At 45.3% G+C, this 21,939-nt stretch overlaps 1 protein-coding gene across 17 annotated transcripts in view; it reads left to right on the top strand.

Annotated features, from left to right (window-relative positions):
- RPH3A (rabphilin 3A) overlaps positions 1–21,939 on the top strand; it is a 341,396-nt gene that overhangs the window by 314,639 nt on the left and 4,818 nt on the right. For all 17 annotated transcript variants that reach the window (XM_078337362.1, XM_078337365.1, XM_078337364.1 and 14 more), the window contains 7 exons: positions 2,089–2,168; positions 4,741–4,815; positions 6,230–6,339; positions 11,873–11,999; positions 14,078–14,134; positions 14,901–15,055; positions 20,043–20,124. In XM_078337362.1, coding sequence (XP_078193488.1) covers positions 2,089–2,168; positions 4,741–4,815; positions 6,230–6,339; positions 11,873–11,999; positions 14,078–14,134; positions 14,901–15,055; positions 20,043–20,124 — 686 coding nt within the window. The remainder of the gene's footprint in view (positions 1–2,088; positions 2,169–4,740; positions 4,816–6,229; positions 6,340–11,872; positions 12,000–14,077; positions 14,135–14,900; positions 15,056–20,042; positions 20,125–21,939) is intronic.

A 21,939-nucleotide genomic window follows, 5' to 3' on the forward strand; every position in this document is an offset into this window, starting at 1 on the left:
CACTCACACACACACACACATGTCCCAGGGATACACACACATACACACACACACACACACACACGTCCCAGGGATATATGCACATGCACACACGCAAGTCCCAGGGACACATACACACACACACATCCCAGGGACACACACACATACACAAACGCATCCCAGGGATATACGCACATGCACACACACACAACCCCCAGGGATACACACACACACACACATACACATACACACACACACACACACATGTCCCAGGGACACACACACACACACGTCCCAGGGACACACACACACGTCCCAGGGTATATGCACATGCACACACACAAGTCCCAGGGACACATACACACACACACATCCCAGGGACACACACACATGCACAAACACATCCCAGGGATATACGCACATGCACACACACACACAAGTCCCAGGGATACACACACACACACACACACACCCCAGTGACATCTTCTCCCCCTGGTGTGCCTGGGGCAGCCTTTGTGAGCTAGATGAAGGCAGGATTGGCAAGTGTCTGCATCCAATGTGTGTTGGTGGGTAGGGGCATTTTCATTTGTTTCTAATCAGGTGGGAAAACCGGACCCACACAGAAGGAACAGATCAAAGCTGTGACCAGCAACATGGCCTTGGTGTGCCATGTCATCTCCCTCCATTGTAAAATGAAAAGTACAGCACCACCTCCCCCATAGGCTCAGGGGCAGATAAACTCAGATGCCTTCCGGGAAGGTGCTTCATAAACTGGAAACCATTATTATTACACAGTGCTAAACACACACGAGGAATTGTTATTATGCTTTATAGACATCAGAGGTCGTGAAAGTCAACACGTGTTGGGCACTTGTTTTGTGCTGGGCACTGTTCTGAGTGTATTCTGTGCATTTGCCCATTTAATCTTCCCAGCGAGCTTGGGCATGGTTGCTTTGATGACTCCCATTTTACAGGTTGAGAGATGAGGCTCCTAGAGGTTGAGGCACTTGTCCAAGCTCACCCAGTCAGTGCCAGGAGGGGCTGGCAGTCAATTGCAGTGCTATAGCAGAGCAGAGGCCAGGCCTGCATGGAAGATCAGCTGTCCCCTTTCATTCCCTGTGCTCTCCCATGGGTCATGGGTCTGCTGTCTCAGGAGAAAGGAATGAGAGGAGTCTACCTGCCTTGTCAGCCATAGAAATGCCTTGTCTATCCACCCTTCTGCCTTCCCTCATCCTGATCCTTCCCCGGAACACTGGCCACTGCTCCTTCCGTCTTCCTTAGATGTCCCCAACCCACCAAGCATAGATGAGTCATCCTAGCCTCATGTTTGTCCCTGTTATTAACTTGTCCTGGCAGTTTATTACAAGCCTGTCTCCATACTCTGCACACTAACTCATCTCTATATTTGACAAGGGTTTATTGAGCATTTACTAAGTGCTTCAAACTATTCTAGGTGCTGGGGCTATCATGGCAGGGAAAAAACAAAAAGATGGACATGCCGTCTATTCTCCTGGAGCTAACATTCTAGTGAAGAGAGACAGTTAACATACTAATGAATTCATTTCAAACGGAGACAAAACATCATAAAGGAAATAAAATATATTGAGTGATTATGAGGGTAGCTACTTTAGGGAGTGATCAAGGAGGGCTTCTCTGAGGAGGTGACATTTAAGCTGAGATATCGACAATGAGAAGGTAACAGTCATGTATGGATCTAGAGGGAGAGCATTCCAGGCAGAGGAAACAGCAAGTGCTGAGACTCATTTATTCCTTCAGCAAATAGGTGAGCACCTACAACTACCGTGCTCACTGGGGACACAGCAGTCAACAAGGTAATCCCAGCTATTGCTCTCATGGGGCTCTCAATCTACCTGACAGAAAGGCATTGCCTAGGCAAGTGCACAGATGATGAGCTGATCACAGATGTCGTGAGTGCTCTAATGTAGTAGAGGGTCTACCAAGATGAGGTGCTCACAGCAAAAGCCAAGTCTTCCTCTCTTCTGTAGTCTCAATTCCTAGCCCAGGCTGGGCACATAAGTACTCAGGAAATGTTTGCTGAGTGACTGACTGAATGTTCATTTTCTTGGTTCCTGTCGCTGCCCCCTTCAGCCACCCTGGGTACCCTGGAATTCAGCCTTCTCTACGACCAAGACAATAGTTCCCTGCAGTGCACCATCATTAAAGCCAAGGTGGGTGATGGGGGCCAAGCGGGGGACCTCTCAGGATGCTCTGGCATGGCTAGGACACTCAGATGGGGAGGGGTAACCCGGCTTGTCTCCTGTTGTTGCTTATCTATCAATGACAATGACAGTGATTAGAAGAGTCACAGTAATTAGGTGCATTCCTTTCTGGGAGGACTTCCTCCTCCAAGGATGGTCCCGGGGTTGGGGGGGGGTTCACTTATCTGCAGCCACCTCCTGGGATTGCATGTAGCCAGGCTTCAAGGACAGAGCCAGCCTCTATCTGTCTGGGCTGGCAGTGTCTCTAGAGGGGATGGTGGAGGTGCTGCCCGGGAGGTGATGACAGTCTGGCTCAACAGCTGACATGGCCGTGGAACGGCCCCATCCCTGTGTCTGCCTGAGGCTCCTTCTGCTGAAGCGGCTGTCACGCTGGAGCAACAGCCGAGACACAGGGACACTAATATCTGCTTCTGAGGGGGTGAGACAGCCTTGCTGCAGGCTCCAGGGGAGTGAGGTGACTTGATTCCAGACCCCAGGAAAAAACCTGGGTGAAGCCAGTACAAACCCCAGAAAGTAATTGCCTGGGATTGCCCTTCCCATGCAAAGCCCCAAGTCTGGTACACACACACACACACACACACACACACACACACACACACACCCAGCAAGGGCTCAGGAACCAAACTCCTTGGGTTTAGATACCAGCCCGGACTGTTCCTAGCTGTATGACCTGGGGAAAGTGACTTAACCCCTCTGTGTCTCAGTGTGCCCATTTGTAAATTGGGGGTGATAGTAGTGTCTCTTCCATAAGGATGGTCATGGGCACATGTTCCAGCTTGCCTAGGACAGTCCCCATCTGTGCCTGTTGCCTCACTATAATAATTAAGTGCTTCCTTTTCAGTCTTAAAATGTCTCGATTTGAATGATAAATGAGGTATGAAATGCTTAATATAACTCCTAGACCAACACATTCCTTTGCCCAAGTCACTTCTTTATTGAGCACTGATTACGTGTCAGCATTTATTGGACACCTAGTATGTATCAGCATTTATTGGGTACCCATACTATATCGGCATTTACTGGGCACCAAGTACGTATCAGCCTTTATTGCACACCTATTTACTGCCACTATGGCAAGCACTTAGATGCATTTAACACCCCACCGCCACCCGCCAATAACACAGTGAAGTAAGCTCATACATTATTTTGTTTCCTTTTTATAGAAACTTCTGAGGTAGAGATTCTTATTAGCCCCATTGTACAAATGAGGAAACAGGCTTAGAAAGTTAAAGTTAGTTAAAGCCTGAGGCCACACAGCTGGTAAGGGATGGAGCTGATCTTTACGGGCAAGATCTCATGTAATCCTCTAAGAGCTCCATGAAGCAGGAGTGGCTGCCAGCCCCACTGGACAGGTGGGGAAACAAGGTCCGAGGAGGTCACTGGACACAATGCAGTTGACCCTTGAGCAATGTGGGAGTTAAGTTAACCCCCTATGCAGCTGAAAATCTATGCTGTAACTTTTGATTCCCTAAAAACTTAGCTGCTACTAGCCTACTGTTGCCTGGAAGCCTTCCTGACAACATAAACCATCAATGGGCACATCTTTTATATACTTTAGGGTTATATACTGGATTCCTACAATAAAGCAAGCTAGCAGAAAGAAAAGTCAGCATTTATTGAGAATATCATAAGGAAGAGAAAATATATTTACTATTCATTAAATGAAAGTGGATCATCGTGAAGGTCTTCATCCTCATGGTCTTCATGTTGAGTAGGCTGAGGAGGAGGAAGAAGAGAAAGGGTTGGTCTTGCTGTCTCGGGGGTGGCGGAGGTGGAAGAAAATCCTCATGCAAGTGGATTCACACCGTGTTGTTCAGGGCCACCTGTGCATGGTATAAGTGCTGTGCAGTGGGATGGTAGGAGCCCAGAGGTGGGACATCTGCCTGGTCTGGGTGTAGGGGACGGACAGAGTGTGTCTAAGCTCCAGGAATTTGGGAATTGGTCATTTCAACAAATCAACTTAATTCCTACCTACCCAAACTACTTCCCTCCTCCATTGTCACTCACCCAAGCCTCATCACAGCCCTGATGGATGGAGACACTGAAGTCTCAGAAGTGAATGCAGGGGTCAGGGGCAGAATGCGGGAGTCCCCTCCTTCCCCATAGCCTCGCCCTTACTCTTCTGGAACATCTCCCCTCCTAGCAATAACAATCCAGCCTTGATCCAGTGTGTACCGTGTGCCAGCACTTTATAGGTAGAATTGCATTTAAATCTCACCACCTCATGAAGTGGGTACTGTTCTCATCCCCATTTGACAGGTGAGGAAACGGAGGCTCAGAGAGGTTAAGAAACTTGCCTAAGGTCATGTAGTCAGAAGGTGACATGGCCAGGCTTTAAACCCTGTCTTCCATCCCAGCACACTCTCCGTGATACTGCATTTCCCTTCTCTCTCTTTGGAGGAGGAAGCACACGGGGTGGACCAACAGGCAGGACAGATGCCAGGGGCTATGCCCATTGCCGATGACAGCTGGGCACTGGGCCCTCCTGAGGCCCTCACACCATTGCCTCCTTCTCTTGCAGGGCCTGAAGCCCATGGATTCAAACGGCTTGGCTGATCCCTACGTTAAGCTGCACCTCCTGCCAGGAGCCAGCAAGGTACCATATGGCCTGGGCTTCTCTGCAAACCTGGTGCATGGGCCCTGGCAGACACCCAGGGTTCTCAGCTCAGAGCCAAAAATAGCCTTATCTACCCCAAATCCCCACCCCCACCTCATCCTGTGAGTAGCAAAGTCATTGCAGAGCAAGTAAAGTATGTTCCAGGAGTCACTCTCCCTTGGGCAGCGGCTCTGAAACCTGGGATCTGCGGAGCTGCCAAAGCAGAAGAGAAGCAGATGCCCTGATGATGCCCTTCACCTGCTCAAATGCCCACAGTGGCTCTCCTAGTACTGACCCTGGCTCACCTCCCCCACACATTGTATGCCCCAACCACACACTCCTCATCTTGCAATAGAAATGAACAACTCTCTCCCAATTTCAGGACTAAACACTTTGGAGAATATTCTCTGAAGCCCCAGCCATCCCACCTTTCCCCTTCAGCTCACTGGCTGAGCATTGCTTTGCTCTGGGGTTAATTCTCCTCTCTGGGATTGGCCCACCCAGGGCACATGGCCGGAAATGGAAGTGTGCCTGCCTGGGCTTTGCTTTGTGCTTTGTGTTAATTTGACATAGACATCCTAAAGGCAAGGTAACTGTACATCTGTCAAATGATCTTCAGAAAATGCCTGTTAAATACCCCCTGCAAGCACCAAATGCTCCATGAGACAAAAGAGGACACATGTACTCACCTGCACACTGCCCCCACACTCAGCACACACACACACACACACACACACACACACACACACTTTGTCTCACTCTTTTCTTTGAATCAAGGAAAGGCAGTTCCTCACCTGGCCATGGCCAAATTATGAAGTGTTTGGCCCCTGCTCCTCCTAACTCCCCAGTGATGTTTGCTTCCCCTCTAGATGCTCTGCTTTGCCCACTCCCAATAGCCAAAACTCCTTGGCCAAAGAATCTAATATGAATCATCTGCATGTTAGCATGAATTAGATTTGTCACCAGGCCACGTTTTCTGGGCATGGTTGCATTTTTAGCCTTCTCTCTCTCAGAGTAAAATGAAAATTATTGGCCCTGATACTATTTGGGGGGAACAGAGGGAACCGTCCCAATATCCCCTGCCTAAAAGGGAATGAGTAACTTATTTCTGTCTCCCTGACCTATAAATGATTTATTCTCAAAGGAAGGTCTCTCTGCTTTCTTAAGGGAAAGTTCAAGAAGGAGGCTCAGTGCATGGAGGGAGAGGGGACCCAGTGTCACATCCATTTATCTGTGGCCATGATCTTAGAGGACATCCCCCACTCTCTGAGAACATGCCTTTGGGAATAAGTAAGCCCCTGGACACTCCTAAGGGGAAAGCCACCCGCCCACTCCACATCAGCCCAAATGATGGGGTTCCAGGACTGGCTCCCCACTGAGGAAGGTGTCTCTGTTCATCTCTCTGGGGCTCTAGTCCAACAAGCTTCGTACAAAAACTCTGCGGAATACTCGGAACCCTGTCTGGAATGAGACTCTCGTCTATCACGGCATCACCGATGAGGACATGCAGAGGAAGACCCTCAGGTACCTGCTGGGCACAGGGCAGAGAGGGAGGTGAAGGGGAGACTCAGGCTGGGTGGAGCTGGGACTTGGGGTGAGGCCCCTAGGGCTTCACTCTAAAAAGATCTCTGCATAGTTTTTCTTTTTCTTGCTTGTTTACTTTTACCAAAAAAAGATATTTTTGGTAGAAATTTTGGAAAATACAAGTAAGTTGAAACTGTTTACTGTTAACATCTTGGTGTTTGGATGTTCAGTGTGTGTGTGTGTGTGTGCGCGTGCACACGCATATGAAATTTTTTTTCTAATAAAATTGAGTGCTTATAAAAATTATTACAATGGATCATCCCATTAATATGTCTGTATCACTTAATAATACATTAATGTCATTTCATATTCTTCTACAATGTTGAATTATTAGGCTGGTGTGGAAAGTAATTGCAGCTTTTGCCATTAAAAGTAATGGCAATATATATATATATTATATGCTATATATACATATATGTATATGTATATCTAGAACTTGCCTTTTTTTCTTAACAATATATCTTGGTGTTATAGCCATGAAAAGACATTTAGATCTACCTAATTTTCAACTGACTCAGCGTATTCCACAGAATGGATTTATCACAGATTTGTAAAAATATTACTATTCTTAAATATTACAAATGAATAGAAAAGTATAGAATATACTAAAACAAACATCCATGAACCCACCCAATACTTGATCTGTTAAAAAGTCTTGCTATTTTGCTAGTTTGCTCCAGCTGTTTTTTTAAGAAAGCACTCCCAGGGCTAGCTGAAGCTCCTTTTGTACATTCCACTCTCCCATCCTGTCCTGCTCTCTTCCTTCTCTCCCAAGAGCTAAACACCATCCTGAATTCTTTGGGTTTCATTCTCAAATATGTCTTATACTTCATAATTATGTATCTGTAAACAATGTACAGGATTGTTTGGCATGTTTTAAATTTTTCTGTAAATGTTTACCAGTTGATTTAGCCAATTCCCTATGGGTGGGAATTTAAATTGTTTCCAGCTTTTCTCTATTACAAACAAAGTTGCAATGAGCATACTTCATTCTTGCTTGTGTACATATGAGTGTTTCCTTAGGATAGAAACCAAAGAGAATTGTTACTGGATCATGGGATATGTAATGTTTTTCAAAACAATTTTTACAAGACATGCAAACTGCTTTCCAAATTGGCTGCAACATTATTCTAAGTAAATATTTTTATTGCAGCTTAACATTCATTTAGAAAAATGCACATATAATAAGTGTACAGATTGATGAGTTTTCACAACAGTGAACACACTGGGCTTAAGGAAGGGAACACTTCCAGACCACAGAAGCCCCCACTGTGGCCCCTTCCTGTGAGAGCCTCCCTGGGGTATTCAATATCCTAACATCTAATGGGACAAATTAATCTTGTCTGTTTTTATACTTTACATAAATGAAATTGTATTGTGTGGCTCTTTTGTATCTACATCCTTTCATCTGACATTACGTGTGTGTATTCATCCAAATTGTGTGTAGTTGTAGGTCATTCTCATCGCTGTTTAGTATTCTATTGCATGAACACAACAGTTTTATTTACCCAGTTTACTGTTGATGTATTTGGGTGGTGTCTAGTTTGGGGCTATTACAGATAGTGCTGCTAGGAACATTCTAGTAGCTGTTTCTATGTGTACAGGTACACTAATTTCTGTTGCATATATACCTAGAAGTGTAATGATTGAGCCATAAGATGTGGGTATGTCCAGCTTTAGTAGAAACTGCCAGTTTTCCAGAGTGGCTGTGCCAGTGTGCACTCCCATCAGCCATGTATGGGAGTTCCAGTTGCTTCACAGCCTCATCAACACTTTTTCATTTTAGTCACTCTGGTAGGTGTGCACTGGTATTGCATTGTGGTTTCACATTTCTCTGATGACTAAGTACAACATTGCCTTTAATGTATATGATTACATTTTATGGTTATTTCATAATTTTCTTGAGCAGTTCCTCCATTGTGGAGTATTTGTTGTTTCTGCTTTTTTCATAGTTATAAACAATACTGTGACAAACATCTTTGTTGTGAAATATATTTTTAATTTTTTTATATTGATATTCATGAGGTGTCTAATAATTTGACACAGGCATACAGTATGTAACAATCACATCAGGATAAATGGGGTTTATCACCTCAAACATTTATACCTTGTGTTATAAACAATCAAATTATACTCTTCAATATTTTTAAATGTCTGACTAAATTACTACTAACTATAATCACCCTGTTGTGCTATCAAATACTAGATCTCATTTATTCTAACTATTTTTTGACCCGTTGTAGTTAAATATTTTTGACCTTGCCTTATAATATCTTTAAGGTAACTTCCTGCAAATGGTGTTACAGGGTCAAAAACAGTGACCCTGTAAAATTCTTTTATGTCTTTGGAGATGCATTGCCCTGCAGAAGGATGATATCGTTTACACCTCAAGCAGCTCAGTCGAGACAACTTCTTTCTCCAGTTTTGTGTAGTGCAGGACTCAGCTATGAGGGTGTCTGTGCTCTCCAGGACTTTGAACATTTGTTCAACTAGTGTTGGTGGCCAAGGAGTGCAGTACCTTACAGTCCCTTCCTGTCCCCCAAGAATGCCTTCCATGTCATGGGAAGACAATAAGTCCTTTCTGATTCCCTATGGGTGAGCATTTAAATTTTAATGCTGTTTAATAAATGGTATTGGGAAAACTGGCTAGCCATGTTCAGAAAGCAGAAACTGGACCCCTTCCTTACACCTTACACTAAAATTAACTCCAGATGGATTAAAGATTTAAACATAAGACCTAACACCATAAAAACCCTAGAAGAAAACCTAGGCAAAACCATTCAGGACATAGGCATAGGCAAGGACCTCGTGACTAAAATGCCAAAAGCATTGGTGGTAAAAGCCAAAATAGACAAATGGGACCTAATTAAACTTAAGAGCTTCTGCACGGCAAAAGAAACAGTCATTAGAGTGAACCAGCAACCAACAAAATGGGAAAAAATCTTTGCAATCTACCCATCTGACAAAGGGCTAATATCCAGAATCTGCAAAGAACTAAAGCAGATTTACAAGAAAAAACCAACCCCATTCAAAAGTGGATGAAGGATATGAACAGACACTATTCAAAAGGAGACATATGTGAGGCCAACAAACACATGAAAAAATGCTCATCATCACTGGTCATTAGAGAAATGCAAATCAAAACCACATGGAGATATCATCTCATGCCAGTTAGAATGGCGATCATTAAAAAATCTGGAGACAACAGATGCTGGAGAGGATGTGGAGAAAAAGGAACACTTTTACACTGTTGGTGGGAGTGTAAATTAGTTCAACCATTGTGGAAGACTGTGTGGCTATTCCTCAAGGACCTAGAAATAGAAATTCCATTTGACCCAGCAATCCCATTACTGGGTATATATCCAAAGGATTATAAATCGTTCTATTATAAAGACACATGCACATGAACGTTCGTCGCAGCACTGCTTACAATAGCAAAGACCTGGAACCAACCCAAATGCCCATCAATGATAGACTGGACACATATCCAGAAAGAAAATGTGGCACATATACACCATGGAATACTATGTAGCTATAAAAAGAGATCAGTTCATGTCCTTTGTAGGGACATGGATGAATCTGGTAACCATCATTTTCAGCAAACTGACACAAGAACAGAAAACCAAACACTGCATGTTCTCACTCATAGGTGGGTGCTGAACAATGAGAACACATAGGCAGAGGGAGGGGAACATCACACACTGGGGTATGTTGGTGGGTGGGGGCTAAGGGAGGGACAGCAGGGGGAGGGGAAGTAGGGAGGGATAACACTGGGAGAAATGCCTGATGCAGAAAGCAAACCACCATGGCATGTGTGTACCTATGCAACAATCCAGCAAGATCTGCACATGTATTCCAGAATTTAAAGTACAATAAAAATAATGTAATCCAACTAAAACAATAAAAATTTAAAAATAAGTCCTTTCCTCTCTTAGTATATGTCAGGATAAATTTTTGTGCCATGACTGGTCCTTTTGGTCTCCTTAGGCAGCGGTTCCCAATCTTTTTGGCACCAGAGACCAGTTTTTCCATGGACTGGGGTAGGGAGAAGGATGGTTATAGGATGAAACTGTTCCACCTCGGATCATCAGGTATTAGATTCTCATAAGGAGTTTGCAAACTAGATCCCTCACACGTGGAGTTCACAATAGGGTTCTTGATTGTATAAGAATCTAATGCTCCTGCTGATCTGACAGGAGGCGGAGCTCAAGCAGTAATGCTTGCTCACCTGCTGCTCCCCTCCTGCTGTGCAGCTGGGCTCCTAACAGGCCACAGACTGGGACTGGTCTGTGGCCTGGGGGTTGGAGACTTGTCCTAAGGAACATTTCTTATAACCTGCCCTTTTTGTGCCGCTATTATTCAATACTGTGTAGGGTAGATAACAAAAGACAGTATGTTACTGTAGGATTCAGGGAGACCTGAATTCAAACCCTTGTTCTGCCTCTTATTAGGGAAAAATTATTTAATCTTTCTGGGGCCCAGTCTCTTCTCCAAATGCTAAATGCAGAGGTTTTGGAGGAGGAAAAATTAAATGAGAAAAGCTCCTAGCCTGGCTTTGCAAAAGAGGATGCTCAATTGGCCATAAAGTATATGAAAAGGAGCTCAACGTTATCAGTTACCAGGAAAATGTAAATTAAAACTACAGCGACATACTGTGATCCATTCAGAAAGGCTAAAATTAAAGACTGATGTAATTGAAGTCAAAGGCAATGGAGAGTGACCAGACCTTTATAAACTGCTGGTGGGGGCATCATTGGTGAAACCTCCTTGGAAAAACGTTTCAAAGTTTCTATTGAAGCCCAGCTTATGCCTAGTTCATAGCCAGCAACCCTACTCTTGGGAAAATACTCAATCAAAATATGCACATGTATATACCAAAAGACATGAACGTAAATGTTCCATAGCAGCATTATTCATAACTCAAAACTAGAAGCAACTTGTGTCAACAGCAGAATTATTATGGTATATTCACACAATGGAATACTATGCAGTAATAGAAAGGGTAAGTTATACTGTGCATGGATTCATCTCACAGACATAATCTTGAGCAAAAGGAGCTAGCATAAGAGTATATACTATATGATTCCATTTATATGAAGGTCAAAAACCAGACAAATGACTTTGTGTGGCCAGAGGCAAGAGAGTGGCAATCGTTGAGACAGGCAGTGACTAGAAAGGATCTTGAGGGTCTTCCAGGCTCTAGAACGTTTTATATCTTGACCTGGGTGGAAATTACATGGGTATATACATATGTAAAAATCCATCAAACTATAAACTATGTACTTTACTGCATGTCAGTCATACTGCAATAAAGGAGAAATTAAAGATACTTGGCCCAGTGATAAAAAAAATAGGAAATCATATTTCCATGTATGTTACACATTCCTTACCAGCATCAGTTACAGCTCCTGGCACATAGCAGGGGCTCAATATTTGATCCTGTTTCTCTCTTCACCCCCTTGTTTGGTGACAGGATCTCTGTTTGTGATGAGGACAAATTTGGCCACAATGAATTTATTGGGGAGACCAGATTCTCCCTCAAGAAACTGAAGCCCAACCAGAGGAAGAATTTCAACATCTGCCTGGAGCGAGTGATTCCTGTGAGTGATTTTCCCCTGAAGATCTGATGGGAGGAGGGGAGATTGGGGGAGCTGCCTTCCTCTGGGTCTGAATTTGGGGAAATAGATCCAATTTCCCCCAATTGGGTAGCAGAGGCACTGCAGCGGTCTGCAGAGGAGAGTCAGGATTCCAGCTCAGAACCTCAGGCTGCATGCTCTCTCTGCCTTTCACAAACCCTGTGTCAGCATCACTTCAAACATGAGTTCTCCTTGGCCAAACTGGAAGGACAGCATGGGCTTCCTGGGTTCAGAGCCAGCCCTGCTACTTGCTATTCCATGGCCTTGGCCAAGGGACTGAACTACTCCGTGCCTCGGTGTTCTTGTCTGTGATGTGGGTGTTCCAACAGCACCTGCCTCTTGGGAGGGTTGTGTTTTAAAAAATAATATAATGGGTATAGAACTTAGTGCATAGTAAGCACTCATAAATGAACAGTTGTTAGTGTAGGAAATAATATTGCCTTACTCGCCTGTCAGTCAGGGAGTCAGAAAGCACCATGTAGGTTAACAGGAGGCAGCATATTCTAGAGTTTAAGAGTGTGGGCTGTGCAGCCAGACTCTCCGGGCTCTGCCACTTAACCTGAGGCAAATTATTTAATTTCTCTGGGTCTCAGGTGTCTTATTGTAAAGTGGGATACTGTAGTGCTAACCTCATGGGATCTCTTAAGGACTGAATGCGATAATACATATGAAATCTTAGAACTGTCATGGTTGTTGCCAGATTGTGACTGTTGCTCTTCGAGAAAATAACAAGGATGAAAATGAGTTTCTGCAATTGGGCTGCACCTCAGAATTTAAAACCAGAGCTTTACAAACTAAGATTTGTGGGGGTCTCCTCTGGGGACTCTGTTTTAGTGGGGTAGGGAAGGATTCAGCAATCTATATTTTTAGAGATAATGCAGGCTGCCTTGCCTTACCTGTCAGCCAACTTGGGCCCAGAGAGGGGAGCGGGTCTCCAAGGTCTTGGCACCATCCAGAGCCCAGCTCTCCTATAATACCAGCACCCCTGGTCTCTCTGGGCATCCAGCCTGCTCTCCACAGGGAAGCTATGGGGTACAGGAGGGGAAATCCTGCAGCATCCTCCAACCAGATGGCCAGCCCAAGGATGGAATATCTTCATGCCATGCCATGGTTTTATAGCGCAGGCAAAGGAACAAGGCCCAACAAGGAAAATTGTAAGGAAGAATTTCCACTAAATTCCAGGCTCAAAATAAATCCTTAAAGACAGCCCTAGGAGTGAGGCATTTCTTCTGGACTTTTGCCAGAAAGTCTTCAGGCTGGTTCTTCAGGCTTCTCTTCCTTCCCCAACTCCATGAGTTCAGTTGGCCAGGACAATGGCTAGGCCCTTGGCTGGGCCATCAGCCTTTGAGTCTGCCCATCTTGCTATGGTGAACACAGCCAGCTCTGGAGACATGGAGATGCAGGACAGCCAGAGGGCTGCAGCAGCCACAGAATGCTACTGATCATCTTTTGCTCTTTGTCATTAAACCTTACCCCTTGCACCACCAGCTTCACCCATTATGTCCCACTGAGGACAGGGGCCCCTCCCCTCTAGACCTCAGGTTTCCTCCTCTCCAAAGTGGGGAAGTTAGATTTAACCAGTGATTTTCCAACTCTGTTTCCCAGAAACTTAGAGTTCAGCAAAAGGGCCCCAGGGACCATGAAGGGAAAACGTGCCTGGTGGGTCAGACCACAAGATCCCTGAGCCATTTCAACCAGAGAAAATGAAATCTTGTCTGTTTGTGTGTGGAGTGCTCTGACATTTATTGTCTGTGTGATTTTGGGTAAGAGGGTTGGCCACTCAGACCCTCAGCATCCTCATTTGTACAATTGGAATTGTAACAGAATTTATATCACAGGTTGTTATGCACTCACATACTTTGCCATATGGCTATGTTTTATAAATTTTAGCTAAAAGGGAGAGTAGGGGGGCCGCAGTAGCTTAAGAACCCACCCTTATGGCTCTGGATGCTCATGGAAGTGTGAGCAGTTTCTGGTGCTTCTTGTGTAGGAAGATGAGCTCCATAGACAATATTATCTTTTATTTGCTTCCTTCTTTTAAGATGAAACGCGCCGGGACCACTGGATCAGCCCGAGGCATGGCCCTTTATGAGGAGGAGGTAAGCACTGAGCAGGAATTGAAGCCACAGTCGGGGTCTGTGCTAGGATAACATCTTCCTCTTCTCTCCCTCCCTGGCCCCTTTCTCACCCATTCTCTTGCAACCACCCCGCTGTTGATTTGCCTTGAGAGCGACCCTTTGCCCAAGTTGTTTGAGCATGAGACAAGGGATGTCCTCTCCATACCTGAAGCCTCTGAGGAGCAGGCAGCCCCTTCCTCTCAGACCCAGGACGCCCACCAGGTTTTTGGCCTTGTGGTCAGAAGCTCTGTTGACAATTCCACTGACTACAGCAATGGCACACTCCTTTCTTGGAGTGGATGCATTCTTTGAGCTGTGTGCCTGGCAGAAACTGAACTAAGCCTTCATGCTCTCTGCCTGGGTCCCTCATATGACCCCAGGGACTATCCTTTGAGAAGACTGGTTGCATTAAGGGAGTCTGAGATCAGAAGCAGGAATCTGGCTGGGGTCAAGGCTCAGTCCTGAGTCAGAGTCAAAGTCAATCAGTGACCAGGAGCAAGTTTAATCTGTGCTCACAGTCAGAGCTCATCCACGTCTAAGTCAAAGTAAAGCCATCGGTCCCCACTGGTCCCCTGACTTTCACCACTGGCTCCTCCTTGGAGGCGAGGCCGTCTGCTGTCCTTGGTGCTGACTCCCTAGAGCTGGCCAAGCTCCATCTGCCCTTCATAGGCTTTTCCCTAAGGCTCACCATCCACATTGCCTAGCCCCCTCCCCTCCGAGGCCCACACTGCCTTTTCCCCCAATGCAGCAGGTGGAGCGTATTGGTGACATTGAAGAGCGTGGCAAGATCCTGGTCTCCCTCATGTACAGCACACAGCAGGGAGGCCTCATTGTGGGCATCATACGCTGCGTGCACCTGGCTGCCATGGACGCCAATGGCTACTCAGACCCATTCGTCAAGCTGTAAGTCAATGCCTTGGGGTCATAGGTGGACCCAGAGGAGTCCTGGATCCTTGGAAAAGGAGAACCAGAGAGTTTCCCCAAGATCATTGTACATTGAGACCCAGAGAGGGCAAGGAACCTACCCAAGGTCACAGTGAAACAAATGCCTAGAACTGGCAAGAATGTGGGTCTGGAGTCTCAGGCAGTTAGACTGCTGTGCCACTTGCCCACATGCAAAACTTTGTGACTGTCCTCTCCAGGGGCTGGTGATGGCTCTACAACTATGCTGATTAGTTGTTGTAGCCCCATTTGTAGCTCCCAGGAGTTGGCCGCACACCCCTCAGACTGCTTAGACCTCCACCACCAAAGAGGCCATCTGGCATTTTCCAGATTCATTCTGGAAATGTTCAGAAAAAAATGCCTTAGATTTGGGGACTATTTCAGTAATCTCAATCGTGGAGAATAAAAGACACTTTGTTATCTCTGTTAGTCCAGATCCTCTGAGAAGAAGATGCCAAAATAGGATTAAGTAGACAAAGGGTTTTTCAGGGGAAATACTCATTTCAGGAGGTCTAGAGGGAGTCAGAGGAGAAAGGGAGAGATGTTAGACTACAATGTAAGTCTTACCTGAATGAGGGGAATAGACAGGGAAGTTGGAGGGAAGCATTGTAGATACAAGTTCAGTAAGCCCTCCAGGGAGTCCTCAAGCCAAAATTGGCCATCAGATGTGTCCTGTGTCTTGTAGGAGTGGGCCTACCTTAGCATCCCTGCAAGGCCCTGTCATTGGCTGGGAGCATGGCCTTGGCACAAATATGTCATGCACTTCCAAGCACTGCATCTGGGGCCTTGGTCAGTTACACTTCCTGTAGTTCGAGGTCTGCCGGGTGCAATTTCATGGCCACCACTGTGTCAGACATCAGGCCCCACTCCCGTCTCTGCCAGCTGCTAGCTGTGGACTGTAAGCAAGCTATTTAGCTTCTCACTCAGTTTCTTTATTGGTAAAATGGAAACAAGAGTTCCACTTATCTCCAAGAGCGGGCTTAGGGCTCAAATGAGATGGCACATAGAAAGCAACCAGAATCGAGCCTGGTACAAAAATGTTTAGCACCTCAGTAGAATTCTGCTGACCTTGGGGCAGCGACATGTATGTTTCTGTGGATATGGATCTCCATGGAGCATGGAGTCTCCAGTATGCTCTAGCTATGTGACCAGGGGCTTATGGCTTAACATCTCTAGTCTTCAATGTCCTCATCTGCAAAATGGAAAGAGTAATACTGTGTATGAGTTCAGGTGCTCCAAGAAGGAAACACCAAGAGAAGATAAGATGTGTGAGAGATTTGTTGGAGAAAATGCCTGTAGAGGAGGTAAGGAAGAATCCAGAGGGGACCCACAGAGACAGCAGACCTGCTAAGGTGTGATCCTGCTGGAGCAGAGAAGGAAGGACGTTTGAGTAGAAAGAATCTACACAAACACCCATCAAAGGAGTCCTGCCTCTCCCAGAAATGGGGCTGCCTAATGTTCCTGTCAGGGTTAGTTATTGGCTAAGAACAGCTTGTGGGAAGCGTGGCTTCAGCAACAACATCATGAATGCCGAGTCTAGTAGCTTGTCCGTCAGTCTCACCCCCTGAAATGGAGAATGCAGGCTGAGAGGTGCATTTCCAAGGGGTCTGGTACATAGTAAATGCTCAATAAACACATGTCATTATGGTTATAAATAACCACCATAACTGTTCTTACTCATGGCAAAGAGTCTTTACTAATATTCTCTCCAGCTGGGAGACATTCCCCCCACCTCCACTGCCTCTGATAACAGAAAACAATACTTCCCTTGAATCCACAGCCAAAGAACAGATTCATGTGGGCTGTCTGTCAGATTTCTTTTGAATGAAGATTTAGTTAACAAAAACCACACATGTCAGGAACAAGTTTGGTTTCTAAGAGTAATTTGGTTTTATTTCCTCATATGACCCAAGAGAGGGAATGAGCTCAAGGGGTGCTGTCCAGCACTCCATTAGCAGTCAGCCATGTGCAGATTGGTTTTCTTAAATAATTCTCTTTACCACTCCCTCCCCCACCCACACACCCAGTCCTTCCAGAAGAAGTAGAGTTGCCGTGGTCACCAGTGAAGCAGCTGTCCTACTGGCTGCAGTTATGGGAGAAGAAATGGGAGACCACTAAGCAGTTTCTGATCAAATAAATTTTATTTATTTGTTTTTTATTTAGACAGAGCCTTGCTCTGTTACTCAGGCTAGAGTGCAGTGGCACAATCTTGGCTCACTGCAACCTCTGCCTCCAGGGTTCAAGTGATTCTCCTGGCTCAGACTCCCAACTAGCTGGGATTACAGGCACCCACCACCGCACCGGGCTAATTTGTGTGTGTGTGTGTGTGTGTTTTTTTTAGTAGAGACGGGATTCACCATCTTGGCCAGGTATGGGTAACCCCCATATAGGCACTGAGGAAGGAGACTTAAGCAGAACCCTCGCACAGTTAGGGCTTAAAAAACATCTCAGATTATAGTGTTACTATTTAGCTATTTCCTTTTATATAATCCTTTATATAATTATATATTAGTTTGCAGAATTAGGGCTTGAAGAATTCCTTTATATAATCCTCTCTATATAATTATATAATAGTTAATAGTATAAGTGCCTAAGAAATATTTCCTTACATATATATATATATATAATTATATCTTAGTTCATAATCGGAGGAATGCCTAGAGTGGACACAGTACAAAGCATGAATTAAGAAATAAGCAGCTTATAATCAGAGGAATGCCTAGAGCAAACACAGTGCAGAGCATAATTTAAGGGAAAAACCGTTATACCAGGACAAGAATCCATGGCCCAGGCGGCAGCATTTGGTACCGTAAAGATACCCGCTGTATGTCAGGCTTGAGGCAAGAGCCACTCTTCCCAAAAAAGGAGTTGTAGGACCTTGCTCCAGTTCTTGTGGAAGGCTGCCCTTAGCCCGGCAATCTACCTTGGTGACTGTGAACTTTATCAGCTCTTGCTACTGTGCTGCTCGGAAATTATCTTCCCATAAAACTCACTGGAAGCTGCCAGCAGGTGGCAGTAACCCTAACAGCTCTGTCACTACTGTGTAACTTAAAGCATCCCCCCAAAAATCTTTTTAGAAGTAGTTTGCCCATAAATAGACGTATTGCACACTGCACCCTCTTCACTGCGCATGACCCACCTTCAAGCCTCAGTGACCTAATGGGGGTGGACCCCTTACCGCACATGGCCCTTGCCTTAATGGAAATGGGCCCCTTGCTGTGCACAATCCACCTCCTAGCCTAGGTGACCTAATGGAGGTAGACCCCTTGTTTTATTGCTCACAACCCTAGCACTATCCTTAAAGATAATTTCACTCACTGCCCTTCCCCCTAACCTATACATAATAAATACTCAGGCTTCTGAACATTCAAAGCCTCGCCTAACTCCACTCATAGATGGCGTGCCCCCCAAGCCTAGCTGCATTTTCCTTGTACTTCTGTGTCCTGTCTCTTTATTTCTCAAATCCTGTGCCTTAGCACAGCATAAGGAACACCCCACAACCCTGTTCAGCCCTACAGCCAGGCTGGTCTTGAATTCCTGACCTCATGATCCACCCACCTCGGCCTCCCAAAGTGCTGGGATTTTACAGGTGTGAGCCACCGTGCCCAGCCAAATAAAGATTTTTTAAAAGAACTAACTACCCATTACTTTTGCTTAGCTAACTTTTAATTCCTCCTTTTGTCTCTTCTTAAAAATTATCCTCAAAACCAGTTCTGTAGATGAGAGTAAAATGTTTGCCTTCTTTACAGGTCAAGAAACGGAGGCACAGCAAAGTTACGCTCTTGTTTAAAGTTGCTCAGCTGGTGACAACCTGAATCAGAATCCAAACGTCCCAACCTAAACTCCTAAAACAGGAGTTTTACTCACCCAGGACATATTTTGTTTGGTTTGGTTTGGGTTTTGTTCTCTCTCTTTTTTTTCTAAGAGACAGGGTCTCGCTCTGTTGCCCAGGCTATAGTTCAGTGGTGTGATCATAGCTCACTGCAGCCTCAAACTCCAGGGCTCAAGAGACCCTTCTACCTCATCCTCATGAGCACCTGGGACTGCAGGCATGCACCACTGTGCCAGCTTATTTTTGTTATTTTTTATAGAGACAGGCTCTCGTTATGTTGCCAAGGCTGGTCTGGAACTCCTAGGCTCAAGTAAGCCTCCCGCTTCGGCCTCCCAAAGTGCAGAGATTACAGGCATGAGCCACTACATCCAGCCTCACCCAGAAAATGAGTATCTACTATGTGCCAGACATTATGCCTCACTAGAAAAGAGCCCTATAGGCAGAAGAAACAGTTTGCTCAAAGGCCCTTGGGTGGAAAGGAGGAGCAAGGAGTGGGGTGAGGAGGATGGCATAAGGTTAGACTGGGATGGAGCAGAAACCCAACCACATAGGGTCTTAAAGCCACATGAAGGATTTTGAACTCTCCCGAGTTAAAAAAGAATCCAGTGCATAGTTTTGAGCAGTGGAGTAACAATAATCAGATTGGCATCCCCCCGCTTTCTGTGCACACACCCAGCATCTCTCCAGGGAATGGGGACAGCCTAAGGTGGGATAGATGGTAAAATGTCAGGCACCACCAGGCATGGCCATCAATTTGATTTATGAGGAGAAAGTGAGCACACTAAGAACACAGACTCCAGATGCAACATCTGGATTCGGTGCCAGCTGTGTGAGCTAGGGCACACTCAACCTCTCTGGATCTCAGTTTCTGGGTCTGTAAACTGAGTGGTTGTGGTTCTACTGCCTAGGGTCATGTGAGGATTACACATACCTAAGGTGCCCAGTCAAGTGCCTGGTACCAAGCAGATGCTCTAATGCACATTGGTCATCGTCAATGTTGATTCCCTTTCTGACGTATTCATCAATTCGTCCTGATAAAGAAGGAGGCTTTGGGGTCAAGAGGCTGTTCTTACTCATTAAACATCATCCGTAACAGCAACTTGTGTCTCCTCCCAGCTGGCTGAAACCGGACATGGGAAAGAAGGCCAAACACAAGACTCAAATTAAAAAGAAAACCTTGAATCCCGAATTTAATGAGGTAAGGCTTCCCCGTTCTTTGTCATGCGCTGGGATATTCACTGTGTTGGAGAGGCACAAATTCCTACTAGAAGGTTGTAAGTTACATAAAAAAAAAAAAACACTTTCTGTGATAGATCAGATTGAATTATCTAAAGAAGAGGGAATGAGTTCCTTGTCACTGGAAGAAATCAAGCATAAGACAAAAGCCTACAGATGAGGAATGTCATAGGGAGGAAGCAAGCAGTGTTTGGGAAGAGATTTAACTAACTTGTCTCCAACGTCTTCACCAACTCAAGTGGCCTGTAATACTGGAATTCGAGGGAATAAATAGGAACAGCAATGCTCTTTACCATCCAACCCGTTGGCACTGCCCTGTCCTTCACTCCTCATGTCCATCAGTGCATCAAGTCCTGCTGAAACTGTTCAGACACCCATCGAATATGCTCCTTCCTCTCCATTCTCACTGCTACGGTCTTGCAGAATTTCCTCCTGCAGATGTGCTTCCTCTATGTTTTCAGACTCTGTGCATCCCCCCAGCTCACACTGCCCATCTGGATTTCAATTCTCTGTGGACAAGTCTGTCAGACACTAGGAGTCCAGAAATATCTGTGAAATTAATGAAGGGTTGAATGGAGGAAAAAGTGGAAGAATAAATGCGTTCTAATATAACTCACATGTATGGTTCTGATCTAGACCTAAAAAGAGAAAGAAGTGCCATTAGATTCCAGCTCTGAGCCCAGAGCCACATCCCTTGTCCATGCCCAGAGCAGGAATAAGTCCATGTTCTACCCTCCATGTCTGCCTGGGGCAGCCCTGGGTGCTTTTCTACCCACTTAATCTCCTTTCTCTTCCCTGCTTCTGAGATCCAATGTTGGGTCGGAGCTGGCTAATGTTGATTTTCATCACATATTGCAAAGTGGGGAAGTGAAATTATAGTGCAATAGGTTTAGTATTGCTTACTTTAGAAAAAAAAAATAATAAAGAAGGTGGCCGGTCGTGGTGGCTTATGCCTGTAATCCCAGCACTTTGGGAGGCTGGGGCCAGCAGATCATGACATGAAGAGATCGAGACCATCTTAGACAACATGGCGAAACCCTGTCTTTACCAAAAATACAAAAAGTAGCTGGGTGTGGTGGTGCGCACCTATAGTCTCAGCTACTCGGGAGGCTGAGGCAGGAGAATCGCTTGAACCCCAGAGGTGGAGGTTGCAGTGAGCTGAGATCGTGCCACTGTATGCACTCCAGCCTGGTGACAGAGCAAAACTCTGTCTCAAAAAAAAAAGAAAAAGAAAAAAATGAAAAACATACACGCATATGCACCCACGTGGGGAATGTGCCATGCAAACAGAGCTCAGAGTCATCATTGACCAGTGAGTTCAGCCCTTCCTTCCCAGGCTCCTTTTTCAGCTGAACCCCTGATTTCCTAATTCATGTCATGGGTTTGGAGTAAGGAGCCATTTATAGCTGTCCTGCCCTACACTCTCCTGGAATCTGAGCGAGTCACAAAACATGAAATCCTAATAAATGCATTAGCCATAAATCAAGACCAGACACCATATCACATAACAAACGGATGCAAAAATATTTTTAAATGTTGGTCCTCAGCATCAGTGAGCATGTGGGAAAATGCACACACTACTGGAGAGAAAACAATCTCTGAAGGAAAGTTTGTCAAAACACTTTCAAAACTGTCCAATGTTAAAAGTTAAATTCTACTTATTTGGGGAACAGGTAGTGCAGTCACATATTTCAAAATTCAGAAAGCGCAAGAGGCTATCCAATTACAGCCCCCCTCCTACCCCAGCCTTCTTGGTACCTACTTCATTTCTTATGAA

The sequence above is a fragment of the Callithrix jacchus genome, chromosome 9, assembly GCF_049354715.1.
Source record: "Callithrix jacchus isolate 240 chromosome 9, calJac240_pri, whole genome shotgun sequence".
Taxonomy (NCBI): domain Eukaryota; kingdom Metazoa; phylum Chordata; class Mammalia; order Primates; family Cebidae; genus Callithrix; species Callithrix jacchus.